Source organism: Lepisma saccharinum, chromosome 12 (assembly GCF_977018435.1).
Source record: "Lepisma saccharinum chromosome 12, izLepSacc3.1, whole genome shotgun sequence".
NCBI lineage: Eukaryota > Metazoa > Arthropoda > Insecta > Zygentoma > Lepismatidae > Lepisma > Lepisma saccharinum.
In genome coordinates this window covers 64,745,263-64,765,135 of record NC_139240.1, presented here as the reverse complement: position 1 = coordinate 64,765,135, position 19,873 = coordinate 64,745,263, and the positions used below count along the sequence as shown (strand labels likewise).

Below are 19,873 nucleotides of genomic sequence, written 5' to 3'. Positions count from 1 at the left end.
AGGAGTGAAAATCCCATTGGGAAATTGGGAGAATCTGCTTAGGAGTGAAAATATCATGGGAAAGTTTGGAGAAAGAGATTAGGAGTGAAAATATGGGAAAGTCTGAAGAATCAGATTAGGAGTGAAAATATCATGGGAAAGTCTGGAGAAAGAGATTAGGAGTGAAAATATCATGGGAAAGTCTGGAGAATAAGATTAGGAGTGAAAATATCATGGGAAAGTCTGGAGAATCAGATTAGGAGTGAAAATCTCATGGGAAAGTCTGGAGAATCAGATTAGGAGTGAAAATATCATGGGAAAGTCTGGAGAATCAGATTAGGAGTGAAAATCTCATGGGAAAGTCTGGAGAATCAGATTAGGAGTGAAAATATCATGGGAAAGTCTGGAGAATCAGATTAGGAGTGAAAATCTCATGGGAAAGTCTGGAGAAAGGGATTAGGGAGTGAAAATATCATGGGAAAGTGGAGAATTAGATTAGGAGTGAAAATCTCATGGGAAAGTCTGGAGAATTAGATTAGGAGAAAATCTCATGGGAAAGTCTGGAGAATTAGATTAGGAGTGAAAATCTCATGGGAAAGTCTGGAGAATTAGATTAGGAGAAAATCTCATGGGAAAGTCTGGAGAATTAGATTAGGAGTGAAAATCTCATGGGAAAGTCTGGAGAATTAGATTAGGAGTGAAAATATCATGGGAAAGTCTGAAGAATCAGATTAGGAGTGAAAAAGTCATGAAAAATTCCTGGAAATCAGCTTAGGAGTGAAAATGTCATGGAAATGTCAGGGAAATCAGCTTAGTACTGGGAAAGTCAAGAGTTAAGGTATTGAGGCTTTGTTGTGTTCATCTCACCATCAATTTCATCAGTTCAGTATTCATCCTAGGGTCTGATGTTCGGAACCCAGTGGTAGCACATTGCACAGTGGTTCGGATCCCATTTTAAACTGTAGATTCAGTTCCAATTAGTCTATCTGTGCATAAAATAGACTTGATGAAACAAAAACTGAAAAACTCATTATTCATCATCATCACAATTAACCCAAGAGGTAGGAAGAAAAGTAAAGAAACCAGATTTGATAGAAAGAAATTAACCATGGAACATATTGCAATTACTATATAAGTCAGAGAAACAGACTCAGCTTTTCCAGAAACAAACCTTGCCACGTTTTATGAGTAACAAACTACATTAATTAAGGTTCTACACAAAATATTTTGCATTTTATATCTGTTTGCTACACTATTCATTACCAGTGTTGGTATTTTTTAGTGTTGGTCGTGACATTGAAAATATATCATCCAGGCGATATCAACTAGATGATATATTGTCACGATATTTTGGCAATATTGTGTCTGTGATATACGAGGGCAAATTGAAAAGTCTTTGTGCCTAATCTTTTCCTAGCTTGTTATAAGTGTTATTACAAAAGCGAGATATACGAGCGATGCAGTAGGCTTTTCTCGGAATGGTCCTATTGCAAATTCCAATTTCTTCCATGGCACGCCGCTGTTATCAGTTGGCAAAGATGGCCGGAGTGCTCAGGAAGTCCACGCCATATGAGCAGCGAAATGTTATTCTTTTTTTTAGGCTGCAAAGGACAAACAGCCACAGATATCCACAGGGAAATGGAGCCAGTGTATGGGGACAAGTGTTTATCAGTGCGAAGTGTGCAGTGGTGGTGCAAGGAGTTTGAAAATGTGGAGGACAATGACCTCGTTCCTCGCTGATACCAGACAACATTACCCATGTTGATGAAAAGGTGAAAGCTGATTGATGTGTTCATCTGAAGGACATTGCCACTGAACTTGGCATTTCCTATAGTAGTTTTTACGACATTATTCACGATTCTTAGGGATACCGCAAGGTATCGTGTCGGTGGGTTCCTAAGCTTCTTGATGATGTCCACAAGGGCAACCTGTCCATTTTCAAACTCCTTGCACCACCACTGCACAATTCGCACTGATAAACACTTGTCCTCATACACTGGCTTCATGTCCCTGTGGATATCTGTGGCTGTTTGTCCTTTGCACCATAAAAAACGAATAACACTTCGCTGCTCATATGCCGTGGACTTCCTGAGCACTCCAGCCATCTTTGTTTACTGATAACAGTGCCGTGCCAGGGAAGAAATTGGAAGTTACAATAGGGGCGTTCCAAGAAAAGTCAGTGCATTGCTCGTACATCTCGCTCTTGTGATAACACTTATAACAAACTAGAAAAAGATTAGGCGCAAAGACTTTTCGATTTGCCCTCGTATCATCATTATATTTGGCGATATATCGGGTGATCCGTTTGAGATGTCAAAAAAGTAAACATTTATACACAAGAGGTTAATGTATGTATCTTCGAGCAGCTTGTTGTAATATAAGCAGAAGGGATGTAAGTTTCGAATAAGTGGAGGTTTACTGACTTCAGCTGCGTGGCAGCAGTAGCATGCATGGAATACTCGAAAATTTCGCATACCATATGACATACTGTGTGTGCTGTTGTGACATGATCACCACCTTTGTTACCATGCACATTAGCGCTGCCATGTGACTGAAGTCCGGAAACCTCCACTCATTCGAAACTTACATCCTTTATGCTTATACAACAAACTGCTCACAGATATACATTAACCTCTTGTGTATAAAGGTTTACTTTTCTGACATCTGAAATGGATCACCCGGTATATTGTCATGATATCTTTTCAATATATATTGTATATCCAATATATCATCACGATATTTGGCAATATATATCATGGATATGATATATTACAGATATCACGATATGAAAAAAATATAGTTTCGTATCGTCTGTGATGATATTTTCTTAATGATATATCTCGATATCAAATTTCCAATATCATCCATCCCTAGTCTAATCAGTGCATTTAAAAATTTAATTTGGTAATCCGTAAATTTATATATTCGATTTCTTCATTTTGTTAATGTGAAGTTAATATTATTTTTATCATGATAAAATTCCTTACATTGTTTCTTTGCACTGCAGACGTCCAAATGTGATGAAGCAGAAGAATGCATTCCCTCCAAACTTCATCCACTCCTTGGATTCTAGTCATATGATGCTAACTTCACTGTTCTGTGAAAGGGAGGGCATCACTTTTGTATCTGTGCACGACTGTTTCTGGACTCACCCAAGCACTGTCAGCATTATGAACAAGGTAAGGAAGAGTGAATTCTTGTTTCCAGCACAGTAGAATGCATTGAAGTACATTATAATAGGACTGACCTGATGACAATCGATAACATTTTGTGTTGGAAATTATACTGTACCAGTTGACACTAGAGCTAAGCCAGTACCAATCTCGATGTATCGTTATCGGTCGATACTAAAGGTCTTTTTCACTCTTACGGTGGCCAGTCCTAGTTCTGGCAAGGGAAGTGGGGAGCGGGGATTACGCCTCAGACCAACCAGACAACAGTAGTGGCGCCGAGAGTTTCATTGCGGCAGGAAGAAGTACTACGTGAACCTCATTCTACTGGCTCCTGAGTTTTCTTATCGTGCTGGATTAGTCGCTTCCCCGCTCCCCACTTCCCTTGCCAGCATTAGAGATTGGCCGCTGTAACAGTAGAAAAGACCTTTAATTGTAAGTAAAAGTAAGTTAGATTTTATTCACTGATATTTTTGTCTTATACAGGCCTGCAAAAATGCCACATAGCACTTTCTCAGATTATAATTATCCTGGGAATGAAGCATTATTTTACTAATCCGATATATCTACACTCACTCACTCACTCACTCACTCACACTCACTCACTCACTCACTCACTCACTCACCCACACACACTCACTCACTCACTCACTCACCCACACACACTCACTCACTCACTCACTCACTCACACTCACTCACTCACTCCCAAGTGCTCATTCCAAGGGACAAGTGACATGTGTAATTTGTTGTGTAAAGTCTGTTCGAAATGTTGCATTTATTTTCAGGGTTGGTTTCTAAGAGACAAGTGCCACTTATCACCTGTTGTATTGACTCAGTCCTAGTTTAATGCTTTGTGCCAGAAAATACTTTATTGAATATACTGTTTACAAATATACAGTGAATATTAAATAAAAATTTGCGTACCATTTTGATTACACTAAAGGCTTGAAATCCAACTTTCAGGTCTGCCGTGAGCAGTTTGTAGCCCTACATTCAGAGCCAATTTTAGAAGATTTGTCGAAGTTCCTAATGAAAAGATACAGTTATGCTGAAAGGTAAGCTCCTTAACATGTTCAAACATGTATTCTTATTATAACTCTCAATCACTAATTTGTTAACAGAAACTTGCTAATCACTCACGTGACATTTAGATTTGTCAATGGTGGTCGCTGATTCATTGAACTGATTGGTTTTCGCATACACATCCCTGTAGTGTTATACCATACTTGTTGCCTAATCCAGTTAGGTGACACATGCCACAAGCAGATGAGGCACCGGATTATTGTTGCCAGCATTCATGTTCCATCACACAGAATGTATTTCTGATCTGCTGGTCATTGGGGTGTTTCTGATCTGCTGGTCATTGGGGTGTAATTTCAGCACCACCTGTAGTTGTATGGATGGAATATCAAATCATACATCAATGTGTCGGTAAGAAATTGTCAGCTGATTGGCAGAGTCAGCGAATACTGAACACCGAGGGATTTGATGCACATTCTAAGGTGTTCACATTTTTCTTCGCCTGCTTGACGTGTTCTCCAAAGTAAACCCATCACACAATTGTCCTGTTTGGAATACTGTCAGGGTTGCTGGACAACTGGGAAATGTCCGGGAATTTGTTTAGTCAGGGATATGTAAGGGAATTTTTCATGTCTGGAATCTATGTACGTTTTGTAGTCTACAAGAGAACAAGTTGCATCAGATTCAGTTCTTGTGATTCTGGTCCCCAAAAGATTCAGTTCAGAAACTAGTTCCTTTTGTTCTTATGATTCTTAGCCTAGTACAAAAGTATAGTTCCTTCGAATTTCGGTTCTACATTCGTTCACTCTCGGATCTGGGGTCTTGGATTCATTACGACTAAATTGTTTCAAATCTCTCAAGGCAAGTTAGTTATGGCTAGAGCGACTTGCTTTTTGACGGGAAATAAAATAACTTCCAAATCTGTGATAGGAAGTTTTGTTCATTTTGCATATCGTTCTTGTAAACTTGTTCAAGACCGAGATTTGGTGAGGCACGAGATTTTACCTTTCATGACAAGCTACTCAAGGTGACGAAACCTGCTGTACCAGACATATTCAGCATTTCTTGCACAAAATAGTGTTGCCTTTAGCTTTGTGTGCGTGTGTGTGTGTGTGTGGGTGTAGTGAGGAAATTTCCTTTCTTCATGAGCACAACAGTGAAACCCGTTCTCTTTTCTTATGTGAAGCAGAGGACAGAGGAAGTTGGTTTCGTATCTGCAATAACTGAATACTCCTTGAAGAGTAGGATCTCATGTGATTGGCTGTGGTTGATGTCACATTGTATACATAGATAGATAGATTTGCTTTATTTTAGTTGTATTTCTGTCACTTTTGGCTAATCGCAAAGATGAGGATGAGTGATGATATGATGAAATTCATGTCCAGGCCGGGATTCGAACTTGTGACTCCTGACCTTGTAGGACGGTATCCAAACAAACCACTCTACCATAGAGGTCGGCTACGTTACATTGGATGTTTGTGTCATGGTTGCGGAGTAAAAACAAAGGGACTGACTACTTCCTCCAGAAAGGAAACTCATTCCGTGCATTTTAGTCCTTCGTTTGCGACCTGTTCAGAAGCAACCTGAACAATTAGTTCAGTTGCTCATTACAGAGATTAGTTCATTTGCGAATGATTCATATCTATGTTGCATATTGTTCCGTACTGTAACACTCATAGGTAATATATGTAATTTTCACTTTTTTATACTAGATTTTAGAAAGAATATCGAAGTAAAAGTTGTAGTTCAGCTACACTGATTGATAACTAAATAAGGCTGACAATATGATCATACTTCTCAGAAAGATTGATGATGTGGTTATCGCTAATTATTATATGGATCTTGGTCTTGTTGGCATTTACAGTTTGGTGCAACAAGAAAATTAATTTATTAGCAATATGATAACGCTAGTAGAATTTTACACAATGAACATTGACTGTTATCTGTTGATTCTACATAATAGTAGGAAGCACATGAATAGTGCAAAAAGCGAATGTAGTGCCACAGAAACCTTTTATATGTGCACTCCATCTTGAGAAATGTTTATTGCATATAGAAATTAGCAAATCTGCTAGAAAGTGAAAAATTTTGTATTGTTTATGAAGATTATGTTGTTTCTGAACATTTTGAATGATTGATTTGGTTTATTTTACTTCTGCCACTTTTGACTAATTGCGAAGATGAGGATGAGTGATGATATTGATGAAGGGACACTCGCAAACACCCATTTTCAGGTTGGGATTTGAACCTTTGGACCCCTGGCGTTGTAGCATGCTGTGCTAACCACTCCACCACAGAGGTTGGCAAATGTACCTCTGTTAACTTGACCTGAGGGTTAGATGCAAGTTAATGTAGCACCCGACATGTTTGATAAAGGTAAAAAAAGGTAAAGGTAAAGTCTTCCCCTGTGCTTAGCATCACGCCATAAAGTTGTATAGGGGGTGTGGGGGTAACACCCCACACTTTCTTGATCCGGTCGTGCGTGGGGTTGATGTGATCAGCTTCATGCCCCTGACCACCTTTACCCCCCAGGGTTTCCCCCAGGTACCCATGTTATAGGATGCTGGGTGGGGGGGGGGGGGTGCACTTCCAACGTTAGAAAAGTTCCCTGTTTTGAACCGGCCGGGGATCGAACCCGGGACCTTTAGCATGATAGCCAGATGCGTTACCGACTGAGCCACCGCAGCATGTTTGATGCTGATAGTAATTTTATGTCCAACGCGTTTGATGCCGATAGTAATTTTACATTATTTTAAAAATTTTCATGTTTTTGTGCATGTAGAATGAAATTTGCTTTTAAAATGTGGTAAAAGTGTATATTCGTAATAATTAACAGACCTGTATATTTAACTGGAAAGCAAAAATCACAATGACATGGCTGGAAAAATTTCATTTTGCACTTGATAACTTGGAAGAAGCTGCTGTAGCTCAGTCGTTAGGGCATATGACTACCATGCGAGAGACCCGGGTTCGATCCCTGGCGGGAGAGAACCGGGACTTTTTCAATCTGTTCAAGCGGCTCCAGCACCCACCCAGCATCATATAAAGTGGGTACCTGGAGGAAACTCTGGAGGGTAAAGGCTGCCATGGGCATGGTGCTGATCCCATCACCCCCAGCTTGGCCGAGATCAAGAAAATGTGGGGCCCTAACCCCCATACCCCTTATATGCCTTCATGGCATGTTGCAAAGCACAGGGGAGCACTTTACTTTTTTTTTTACTTGATAACTTGGAAATGTAATGGAATAAGCAAAAAATCTTAGCAAAAACAAGTGTCTACGCAGTTACCAGCCTTCCGCAGCAGCGTGTACTGCTTTGCTCTGCCCACTCGATCCTCTGTTCCCCCTTCTCTGCCTCTATACATGGCCTTGCTGAAGATATAGCTGGGACAGAGTATAGAAGGCATGCCTGCATGGGCCAGTGATTCATTGCAACTGGAATGGCAGACATTTAAATACAAGCAATGTTTCTGATGTAGATTAGGCACACACAGGAGGTGCACTACGTAGAAATTTTCAGCAAGAAATGCAGGCTCGACCAGGACTCAGCATACCGTGCCATTGCTCTAACCACTAAGCTACCGAGCCGGCATGGCCTCGCCTGATTTCTCGCTGTCGCTGTTTTACCTGTGTGGAATCGTCTCTGTCAGTGCTACCGCAACGGGATTTGTTGCCTTTAAAACACAGTAGACTTCGACGTTGCCTGGTTCCTCCCAGCGTAGATGTTAATTATTTTCTGTATTATGTTTCTGTTGATATGCATTACTGTACATGGTTGCGAGGTTAGACTAACAAGGGAGGTTATCTAAGTGTGCCCCTCCGATTTCAATGAAACTTGGCAGGGGTATAGAGGGGCCCAAAGGAAGAAATACGTATTTTTTTGTTCCGGCTAAAAAACGGTTTAGGGAGCACCCCCCCCCCCTCAAATGTCAAGATGTGGACAAATTGAAGTGGGGATCTGACCCCTAGACACTTAGATAACCTCCCTTGTAAGAACATTTTTACACATGTACCCTCTATTTACTTCTAGTGTTCACCACATCTTGTGGGTAGATCTGAAAACAAGATTTTAGGCATTAAAACATCATAAAAGGTTATGAAATGAAGAAATCATAGTCAGGTAATAACAAAACAAGAGGAAAGTTTCACATCACTTTTCCATATCAACAATTTAAATTGCCAGCCAGACATAGAAGAGCAACCTAATGATAGGCCAACTTTTTACTATTATCTGACTTCTTCTATTGAACCTTACAATCTTGTCCAACTTCCTGATGAAGCTATATACTATGGTAAAAGCTAGTAGAATAGTGGAGTTAGTGCCAAAAGTAAACATCCATTACTTGTTTAAAAATGTGGAAAAATGTTATGAGTTAGCTCTTTCTAAGAGTGTCCCACACATTACTGCAAAAGATGAAACATGAATATACATTGTATCTAGAGGTATCTGTATGCAACCAAATGAAAAAATAATCCACCCACGCAACCGGAATGAAAAGAAAATTGAAAAAATACAAAAAGTTCTGGCTAGGCACAATTTCAGGATAGCAGACCAGGCCCCCCTAGTCTTCCAACTAACCCATTTCAAGCAATACTACACCAACTCCAATGCAACGAGTGGCATCTAAATGATCACCTGCACTTGCGCAAGCCAGTATGTAAGTGTGATGAAATGTCGCGTGGAAGAAAGGCTCAATGAACATGGTGTGGACCACCGACCACGAGACTGGGAATTGCAAAATCCTGATGCGTGGTCAATGAAGGAAGTGCCACGCTCACATTAGAAGAGTAGAAAGAAAAAGACCCGTGTCTGCCAGTGCCACTACACACATAAGCGTGAGGAAAAGGAACTATACCCCTCGCAGCAAGGCAGTACATGCCTGACGAAGCTACCAGAGAGGTGGTATGTACATGGAACAGTCACGGACACTGCTATGTTATAACAATCGTATTAAAGGCCAGTAGAATCATTACAATCCAGAAGTGTCTGTGACTGTACAATCCATAAATGCAGATACTGCATGCAGGCAGACGCACAACCATGAATTTGTCTGGGTGGTAAGTTCCAGGATAAACATACCAATAATAATAACAACAACATTATTATTGTTGTTGTTATTATTATATTATTTATATTATAATAGTAGTAGTAGCAGCAAAGATGTTATTATACTTGTAAATCATATAAAAAGGGGTAGAAGATGGTGCTAAAGCATTTGTCTTGGCACAAACGATTTTAATTTTATTTTCAAAACATTTAATTTTCCATTAATAATGGAAAACAAGCCCACAAACTGTATTTTTGAAAGACAGCAAATGCATGATAAATACATTCCGAATATTTTTTTTTTTACACATAGCATGTACAACTTGCTCGTACAACATGTGTTTTACACACATGCAACATAGAGCGACGTAAAATAGGAAAATACATGTGTAATATGCTGACACTAATTGTGTATGTATTCAAAGCTTCTTTCCATGTATATTACTTAAATAAATTACATAATCAATTCATCCACCTCATAATAAACTAACAGCAAAAATTATATACATTATCTCTCAAATATGAACGCTCCTTTCCCTCCAAGCAATTGTTCATACATTTAAGACAAAATAAATTAAGATAAGTCCTATTTCTCCCTCTGATAATTTGCAATGTATCACAGAAAACAATGTATTGCAAGCGAAGTGAGCCAAGAAAATTTTTAGAATCAATCTTTTTCAAACTGAAAACAATGTTGATTTAATATGGTGCAAATAATTTCACTGGACACCATGGCATTCTCTCTTTTAAAACTTTTTGCATTTAGATCGATTGGCTCCCAGGTCCTAGCTATGGCTCTGAACTTGATATGACTAAGAAAAGCCGGTATTGCGAGTGAAGCGAGCAAGAAAATTTTACGAAATGTATTTTGATTTGCATAAAATTTGAAGAGGGGCACGATTGCCACTCTGTGCCCCCTGCAACTGCCCTTGGCGGACAATGGGTACCCCCTAGAATTGATTTCGGTCCAAGGCATTGCCCTCCCACCTGTCCCTCCTGTGGTTGCGCTACTGCATGCAGGGAAAGTAACTGTGACAGAAATGCATTCTATCATCCCCCCCTCTGTAATCATAATGGATTCTCCCATGTAGCAGGGAGCGCATACACATTCTTCTATTGTTAGTTATGGTGCTGCTACGAAGTAAGAAACATGGATTTTCAATAGTTGGTTGATTTGAACTGGATGTACAGTTTTTAAAGTTGGGGATCTGAATCAGTATGTGCCTCCACTGGGTATTGAACCCAGCTGCCCTGGATTGCAAGGCGACGATCGGGAAGGCAGGATTTTCAAGAGTTGTGTATGAACCTTAAATTTTGTCAGCATTTGGTAAAAAACTATTGAAAACTTATTGTATTGGAAGGGAAGGACAGTGTATGGTGTGTCTACAATGGCATGCTCTAAAGTGTTAAGTGGCATTGGCGGTTTAAAGAGGACCAAGAATCCATCCCCCGATAATGAGCTCTGGTTGATCTGCTCATGGTTTTCTTTGGTTCTCAAGGAATTGTCCATTCGGAATTCATTCCAGAGAGCGGATCAGTATAACAGGTGCGGCAGTGAAACGGGTGATTTGGAAACCCTGGAAATAGCAAGGTACGTAAGCAAGCAGAAAACGGGAGTGGTGCCATCTGGACAACAAATCTTTGCCATTGACACTGATATCGGTGTTCAGTCGAAATGGCATCCTGGACCAGTGAACAACGCGCTTTTGCCGTGAAGGCGTTTTACAAAAACAACGACAGCTACGTGGCCGCGCAGCGTGTATTTCGTGCCCATTTCCATCTCGCACGTCATGCCCCAGTCCCGTCGTCGCATGTTATCAAATTGTGGGTACAGAACTTTGAGGAAACGGGTGATATGGTGAGAAAGAGGGGTGGAAGTGCATGTGTGTGACGGAAAATGGGGGCCACCTGCGTTATGTCATTTTCAAGTGATGGACATCTTGTGCCGTGACATGTCTGTGCAAGATGTGCACGTTGTTCAGAAACATTCATCACAAATTGCAAGCATTGTAAATTCATGTTGTATTTGTTTGATATCGCTGTGAATAAATTTATATCTCTGGTGGAGGTTTCAAAATCGCCCGTTTCACTGCCGCACCTGTTACAAGGAGCTCTATGTCGAAATTGTTTGTCGTTTGCTGGAGTCCATCTCCGTAAGCAGCCTAGAATGTGGCAAAGTGGACAATGGTACCTTCTCCATGATAATGCACCTGCTCACTGGCCCATACTCGTTGTCTTCCAGCACTTCTTCCATCAGCTTTAACGTCACTGGCAAAAGTGTATTGTTGCCCCAGGAGATTACTTCGAAAGTGATTGTGCACCAGCGTTTTGAGGTCATCACAGTAAGGAACTATGATCTGAGTCCCAGAACTTTTGGATTTTACCACATATATCTACATATGCTTCATTATTTTGCAGTATCAGTTAGGCCATGTGCCAACAACTGTTATTTTCCAATTGGATGGTGTTCATCCATGCCGTTCATGTGAGGCATTACCTGGACACAGATATTTCAGGTCATTGGATCGTACGAGGCAAATTGATTCCATGCACTCTTCTCCAATTCCTGGACATTATGCCCTGAGAGGTTTCTTCTGGGGTATCTTGAAGATCATACAAACACCAAAATCCGTATCCTTCGAAGAACTGTGTGTGCAGATACAGGATGATGTTGCTTCTGTCACACCCAAGATTTCAGAAAACGCATGGATGGAAATTGGTTACAGACATATTGTCTGTGCAACATAAGGTACATGTGAGGAGCTATAGTGAGTTTACGTATTTTACATACAGCTGCATTGTAGGAATTTTTTCCAGTAAAACGTGGTGAGTATGTCTTCAAATTGCATACCTTAGTTTCATTATATTCCTTTATGTACTTTCCATATAGCTATTGAAAATATTTAAAGAAATTAACATTATGAAAGTAAAAAATGTAAATAATGATATAATAATTTATAATCATAATATCTATATATATAAAAATGGATGTATGTGTGTATATATGTGTGCTTGTTTCGGCATAACTCTCGGAACGCCTGGAACAATTTCAACCAAACTTGGTATACATATCACTTACAATCTCGAAAGAAATAATGTGGGGGGTAAGACACCCCTGGCACCCATAGGGCTAGGAGTGGGAAGGGGACAAAAATTAGCATTCTGTTGCGTGGCATTTTCGTGTCATATCCTGCAAGTTATGCTTCCTGCTACACAGCATTGTGAATTTAGTTTCCTACACAGAAGGTGCGAAATTGCTATGTAAATGCTGTTCAACTCCCAAGTTCATCACCTATCGGCATGGGGGTGAGAGGGGGTGAAAAATGACCTAGATTAGTGTCAAATCCATAGTTTTTGGAGTCGCTAAGCTAATTGGTGACATTCACGATGAAATAAAATTAGATACATTTCACACTATAGTTAGAATTCATTATTTTCCTGTCTAATACAAGATTGGGATAAATAAATACCCGGGCAATGCTGGGTAATCATCTAGTATAATAGTAAATGCCAATAATAAATATTACCCAAGTAAAAATAAGCAGACCTTCATTTCGGAGTGGGTAGCACAGGGTGCTACGAAGCCAGGGGTGCTGGGTTCCAATCCTGGCCTGGGCATGGGTATTCGTTGTAAGTGTCCTTTCATCAATTTCACCATATCATCACTCATCCTCATCTTTGCAATTAGCCAAAAGTGACAGAAAAGCGAAGTAAAATAAACCAAATCTATCAATCATCCAAGTAAAAATAAGATTGATTTTTCGGTTTATTTTACTTCGCTTTTCTGCCACTTTTGGCAAATCACAAAGATGAGGATGAGTGATGATATGGTGAAATTGATGAAGAGAAACACACAGGTTACCCATACCCAGTCTGGGATTCAAACCTGGGACCTATAGCATCGTAACCACTCTGTTACAGAGGCCAGCATTTAAAAATCAGAATAAAAGATGCAATGCATTGAACACATTGTGCATAAATAAAACTACTAAAATTTTTTACTGTCAGTGTCAGAGGGGACAATTTTTCCTTGTAATCTGTGATTATACAATTCAAATGACACTATGTTTTAAGTATTCTCATAGGTAGACTGATGGTTGTAATTATAGAGAATCACGCATTTAACAATTGCATTTTGTTTTCAGTGATCTTCCATGTGATGGTTCCGTTGTTGACCTAACGAAGAGAAAAGTGAACAGGATTCTAACCCAGGTCCCTCCAAGGGGAGATTTCCAGTTGAATAGTGTTTTGGATTCCATTTATTTCTTCAGTTGAAGAGGTCCAATATGCCTGGTTGACTGAATAGATTGTATAGTGTAGAATAGACTTTGTGTAGATAGTGTTACGTATGAGCTTAATTAAACTGCACTTTTTACCTGTTGACTGTATATTTTTTTGAAGTCCAAACATAATTATGTACCTAACCCAAAAGATGTACAGATAACATTTATTCTGAAAAAATGCAATAAAGCTTTGTTATTATTGTGTATCTTTCATCTTTCTTTATAAGGAAGGTTGTATTGAAAACAAATATGGAGAACGAAAAGATGTTTCCTTGTGCAACAACTCCCAGTACAGTTATGAAATGTTGCAGAAGCTTTAGAAATATATTGATGCAGTGACATTTTAATAGTGCAGATTAGGAATGGTCACAAAATCCAGACAAAGGATATCTGAAATTCAAATTATCTGATAACTGTTTTTTAGGGATGGGACCTATTAATTGGTACTCTATCGGTATCGGCTGATATAGGCATATTGGTGTATCGATAAACCGATTATTTTACCGATCCGATATATGGATAAATATCTGATAGCTTAGTGCAAAATTATGCCATTTTGTTGTAATTTTTATGGATTATCTTCATGTCCTACTTTTTAAAATAGTAAATGTCTAAATATGCAATTTCTTTTGCACTACAGTCACCTTGAAACACACATTTATTAAGGAGGTCAATGAACCTTTCACGTTCTTTATGGACCATTTCTAATTTTATATCGGATCGGTTATCGATATCGGTACTTTATCGGTATCAGCCAAAATTTCATATCGGCCCATCCCTACTGGTTTTGATGCAACAGATAATTCAGATATCCAAATAAATTGAATGTCGATAGTATGGATATCCAGATAATCTGAATATCCGGATAATTTGGATATCAGGATGATATAGATTTGATGAAGGATTTGTAAAAATCGTTAGTTAAATACGAACATGATGAATAAAAGAATATTTGAGTAGTCCGTGAAACGGTTAAATGATAGAACTATCCGGATATCTGGACATTTTGGATAATCCAAATATCTGGATAATTTGAACAATTTGGATACCTGCATATCAGAATATCTAATATCTGGGTATTTGATATCTGAATAGAAAATTATCCGATATTCAGATAACACTTAATCCGGATTTGGCTATCCCTAGTGTGGATCTGTTTATTTAGTTTAAGTAAAATATTTCAGGATTCGTACGCATCCAGGAAACAGAATTATCGGGAAATTATGTGGATCTACTGGAATTTGCAAGTTTTTTTTAGTGGTCAGCAAAGGAATGGATTATGCAAAATGAACAAGTTGCTCATTTTCCACTCCAGATTCAGTTCCTATGATTCCATTCAACCAACAGAGTTCGGTTCAGGATCTTGATTTATGATTCCTTTGAATTTTGGTTCCATGTTCGTTCATTCTTGGATCTACGTTCTCGGAATCATTAGGACCAAATTGTTCCAAGGCTCTGCGACAAGTTAGTTATGGGTTGTTGGTTAGCACACCACATTTGTAATAAAACCACAGGTCTGTCTTAAGATTCCATCAACTGAAGACAAGAGAAGACCTGCACTCTTGAAATGTAGTGTTAGAATAAGTACAGTAAAAAGCACTAGACAATGGATAATGTCCACTTAACATTTGCATACTAAGCCAAGCATCAAGCTAAGTTTGCAGCAGGTTTTATGTATCAATCCGCGTGAGAACTGAGCTCAGAATCTTTTGTGCCAGTCTTGCCTCAACCGCCGAGCTGCTTACGTCGCAGACACTGAGAAAATCCACAGTATTGCCAACCGCACAACACATCAAAACCCCGCATGCATGTCACGCGGAATGTATTTTTGCTTCTTTTTGTCTCCTGAAACATAAAATTTTAGAAGTACTTCCTGCGCATAGATTATTTAATAAATGTGTCATTACTTAATATAAATGCGAAATATCTTCTAAACATGAGAACATGTGTGTGTATATTTCGAGCACACAAAAAGATAGGCTCCTCTTCAATTTAATGACAAATTATTGTTTTTGGTTTAGAAATACATTTATGAAAAACTTGGTTGCTTCGTTCACAATAAATCCATTACTGTAAGACTCGTACACTTCAAGTTATACCAGCAAAAAAAGCAGGATTTGTTATTGGTGGCAATCGGGTGCATTGTCTGCTGCTATTACTCTGGTTTCAATTTGTGAATCACTTCTTTAAACCAGGATTCAAATCTTGGTCTGTCCATTTCTTGCTGATAATCACCCTACCCTTTCTTTGCACGGAACAGTAAATATGCGCCTTCAATAAAGACTTAATTGCCGCCAGTGGGTGAAACAATAAGCCTCCCCCTTCCCCTCTTTTCTCGTCAGTTTCTTCAGCCCTGGCGGTGGTTTTGCAGGGTGGTGTCGTTCAATGTTTGATTCAATATACGCCCCCTCCCTCCACCGAGTTAAAGCACGTCTCGTCCAAATAATAAACATGTTTCTTATCACGTGGATATCTTTTAATACTGCGGAGATTCATTTGTTGTCAAACAAACGATCGTTTCCTCTTCCTAAACTTAAACCGCAAATCATTCAACACCCATGATACAGTTCATGCGCATATTGATGGCAAATCACCTAACGCCCTGTTTTACTTTGATCATGTTGTCGTAAGGAGGATTACGCATTTAAAACAACTTGCTTGATTTGAAGAGCTTTTCCCTTCGGATGAAGCCCAAAATAACACTGGTAAAACCGCGTGCTGAACAGGAGACCTCGATTCAGCCATTCTTGCCGCTGTATAACACAATTATTAATCAATCACAATAAACATAGGGTTAAAATAATGGGATGTGCAGCACTGGTATGAGTGATTCCATGCGCTCTGCAACGTATTCAGTCTTGCTCGACTCGCTGTTGATCTTCAGCGATTCTTCAGTGCAATACAAACTCCAGTTGGCAAATCTGCAGATCCTAGTTCATCTGCACAGTGATTGCAACCGATCAAATACATACCTGCTAATGGATGTATTATTTTGTCTGTATTTTACAATTTAACCTGTTTTCTTGCAAGTATGCAGTTGTGTCGGAATAGAACCCGTCTCAGTGGAACTATATTCTGCGCGCACGTTTGGATCTACATATGCGAAAACCTGCTGCAAAGTTGACTTGACGCTTGGCTTAGAATTGGTTATCAGTACAGATCAACTGATTCATCAGATAGATTCTTATTTCATTGTTGTAGTTGGCTACATATCATTACAATTTTAAATTTCAGGTGTTTCAGAAATAATTGAGAGGTTACCAAAATTTATTGCAAGTAAACTCTTCAACTTATGTTAACCCGGGATCGGTTGTGGTCGCCGTAGTCACGTTGCCGGTCGTGGCACTCACCCTTGCTTTTCAGGCATATTTCACCCTATTTTAATGTTTTTAAATTTTTTTTTTTTACTTGTAATGATCTGTTTATTATAATCCTTATTATTCATTACATTTTTGTTTCAAAATGTTTGTTTTCACACAGCGTAGTATACATCGTCAAAGCCAACAAGTCTCAGCGTTAAGGAAAAGCGCATGTTCCTCTGAAGTAGTTCAATCTGATATGATATAAAATCAATGCGACACTTTTCGAATTTTCTATTAACACAAGAACATATAGGTACGAAAACTCACTAGAAACAGGATAGACCTATTGACTAAATAATGCACAAATGTAAATAGAAGAATATATAACGTAATCGATTGCGTGTGAGCTCTGCGCTCACTCTGACAACACTATTTCCACAACAATGGTCTCTCTAATAATGCCATTTACGTCATCTCATAAAAATGTGATCAGGTCGCTCGTAATACTCTAACGTCAACACCAGAGGCCAATATTTTAAATACTGTTAAAAGTGGCACTACATTAAAATTTAAAGTGAACGTGGTGCTCACCCGCGACTGATCGCGGGATAATGAAACCAGTCTAGAACGAACGAGGAATGCAAATAGTTTGTGCGTGTATGTTTTGTTAAGCAGAGAGTTCATATCCCTGAAGCTAGGCAACACACACTGTTTTGTTCCCCAAGATCACCGGACTGTATTCACCGTGTCACTTCTTTTTATGGGATTTCATCAAAGACAGGGTATTCGTCTTGCCAATGCCGAGTGATTTCGCAGACATAAGGGAGTGTATCATCCCAGCGATAGACAGGCCCATGTTGATGGGAGTGTGGCAAGAAGAAGACTATTGTGTCGATGTGGTGCACACATTTGTAGGTGTCTAAAGAAATTGTTTGCATTTCTCGTTCATTCTGGACTGGTTTCATTAACCTAAGTTCAATATTTTACTTGCAATAAATTTTTGTAACCTCTCAACTATTTCTGAAACACCCTGTACTATGTAAGTCATTATGGAATTCATTGCAACTAATTTATTCCTTCCACACAGGTGGCAGCACTGCAATGTCAGAATGCTTTGAATTGCATAATGACCCACTCATTATTATTCAAATTAGAGACTACATAGTTAATTTTTACTCAGCCATGCTGTCATAATTTTGGATCTAAATGAGTATGATTAAAAAAAAAGGAATTAATAGTGAGTAAAGAATCATTTAATTATATCAACGTTTGTTTCATTTCAACATAGAGTCTGTTAAAGTCCATTGCCTGTCAATCATAACCATCATTCATGTATCATCGTGCAATGAAGGAACATTTTAGGGCCCACACATTTTCGATCTTCGCCATTTTGGAGGTGATGTGACCAGCACCTTGCTCCGGCTGCCTTTAGCCCCCAGAGATGCTTAATGTGGTGTGTCCTGTATGGCAGTCAGATGTGATCAAGACTACTAGAAGGAAAGGCTGGGGTCAGACACGCCTCTTTTCGCGACTGCCGCGGGTGTGACGTCATGGGCGGACAAACCCCCAGCTGAGTCTTTACCCCATACCGAAAGAAACGTGGAAAGGCTGATCTGTTTTGTTCTTTTCGCTCCTTTTTTCTTGTATTTCTGGATTGTTGGGTTCAGGGTGTGAAATCCTGGAGTGGACGAGGGGGATTTCCCCCCACCAATAATCTTGGCCTCAACTCAAAAATCCCCCCACCAAAAATTTCCCGGGGCGGACAGTTTTTGTTATAACAAAGAAAAGATAAGCAATTACTTTTAATTTCAAATATACTTTACTAAGAATAATATCGAAAACACACACAAATTAGTGTGGCTGTGAGTGTTGAATGCTTTCTCTCTCAAGAGATCATTAACAAATCTACATCAATACGCACAATAAAAGTAAAACAAGAATGCAAAACAATAATTACTATGAAATCTAATTGATTTATATTAACATAGTGCACAAACTAAACAAAAACTTACACATAATAAAACCACTTCGACTGCCATAATTTATTAACATCTTTAACCGGTTAGTAAAGGAATTAGTTAGCTGCTTTACACTATCTGATATGTATGAAAGTAACAAATTAATTTCTAATTAATAATCATAATAATTATTTTAATTGAGTAATTTATTTTTACTTTTAATAACATTGAAAAATATGTACATCGTATAATTCACACATATGTTTGTGGGGAGGGGGGTTTTAGGTTCAGAAGTTTCTCCCCCTCACCAGTTTTCAATGATTTCGCACCCTGGTGGGTTGTGGGGTGCTGCAGTTTACAATGCTTTCAGTGAGGTGTTGCGACGTGTCGTAATCTCCGATGAAAAAATAAAAACAGCGGGTGACAATACATCACATCTAACGAGACTTGTTAGTGGATTGCGATACCAGTAGTCTCATTACACAACATCAGGTTACCATACACTTCAATTGGGTTACAATTATTAGAATAAAAAATAATAATATTGTAATTTATAATAAAGGCTGTCACGAGTATAGTAAGATAAAAACTGCAAGCATATACCCCCAATTTAATATCCTGCCCCACCAAAATTCCTATGTCAATTTTAGGTTCACTGTTGGTATTGAAGAATTAAATCTCGACCTCCTCCAAATAATTTAATTCTCAATCGCCACACCAAAATTCCCACAACAGTCTAAGCGCAACAGTAATTAATACTCAAGACTTGGCTATCTCCCATCCTAGTGCTCAATTTCCTTACTATAGAGTTGGAAACTTCCCCAACCAAGGGTAATTCCACATCAGAATTCATGATAAAAATTTAAGGTTTAATATGTAATAGCTGGATATTGTGCACCTCAAATAGATATACCGTGTTGTCGAGAGGTGACACTGGTATGTCTCGTCGCGTGAAAATTCCATCTCTTCTCGTGTCTAGTCTCGTCAACAACACTAATAATACATAGTAACTGTTATAATTCCCTTGGAAATACACAACTTGCTATATACGAGTGATGCTTAAATGACAACGTAGTTCAACCTCCGTTATCCATTGTTCTATTATTTATTCAGTC

General features: G+C 38.9%; 1 protein-coding gene across 1 annotated transcript in view; it reads left to right on the top strand.

Annotated features, from left to right (window-relative positions):
- The window catches only part of PolrMT (mitochondrial RNA polymerase), a 105,908-nt gene extending 92,204 nt beyond the window's left edge, over window positions 1-13,704 (top strand). Inside the window, exons 22-24 of the mRNA XM_083132521.1 lie at window positions 2,987-3,158; window positions 4,114-4,205; window positions 13,361-13,704. Of these exons, the coding sequence (XP_082988647.1) occupies window positions 2,987-3,158; window positions 4,114-4,205; window positions 13,361-13,490 (394 nt within the window). The 3' untranslated portion in view covers window positions 13,491-13,704. The remainder of the gene's footprint in view (window positions 1-2,986; window positions 3,159-4,113; window positions 4,206-13,360) is intronic.
- The last annotated feature ends 6,169 nt before the right edge of the window (window positions 13,705-19,873 follow it).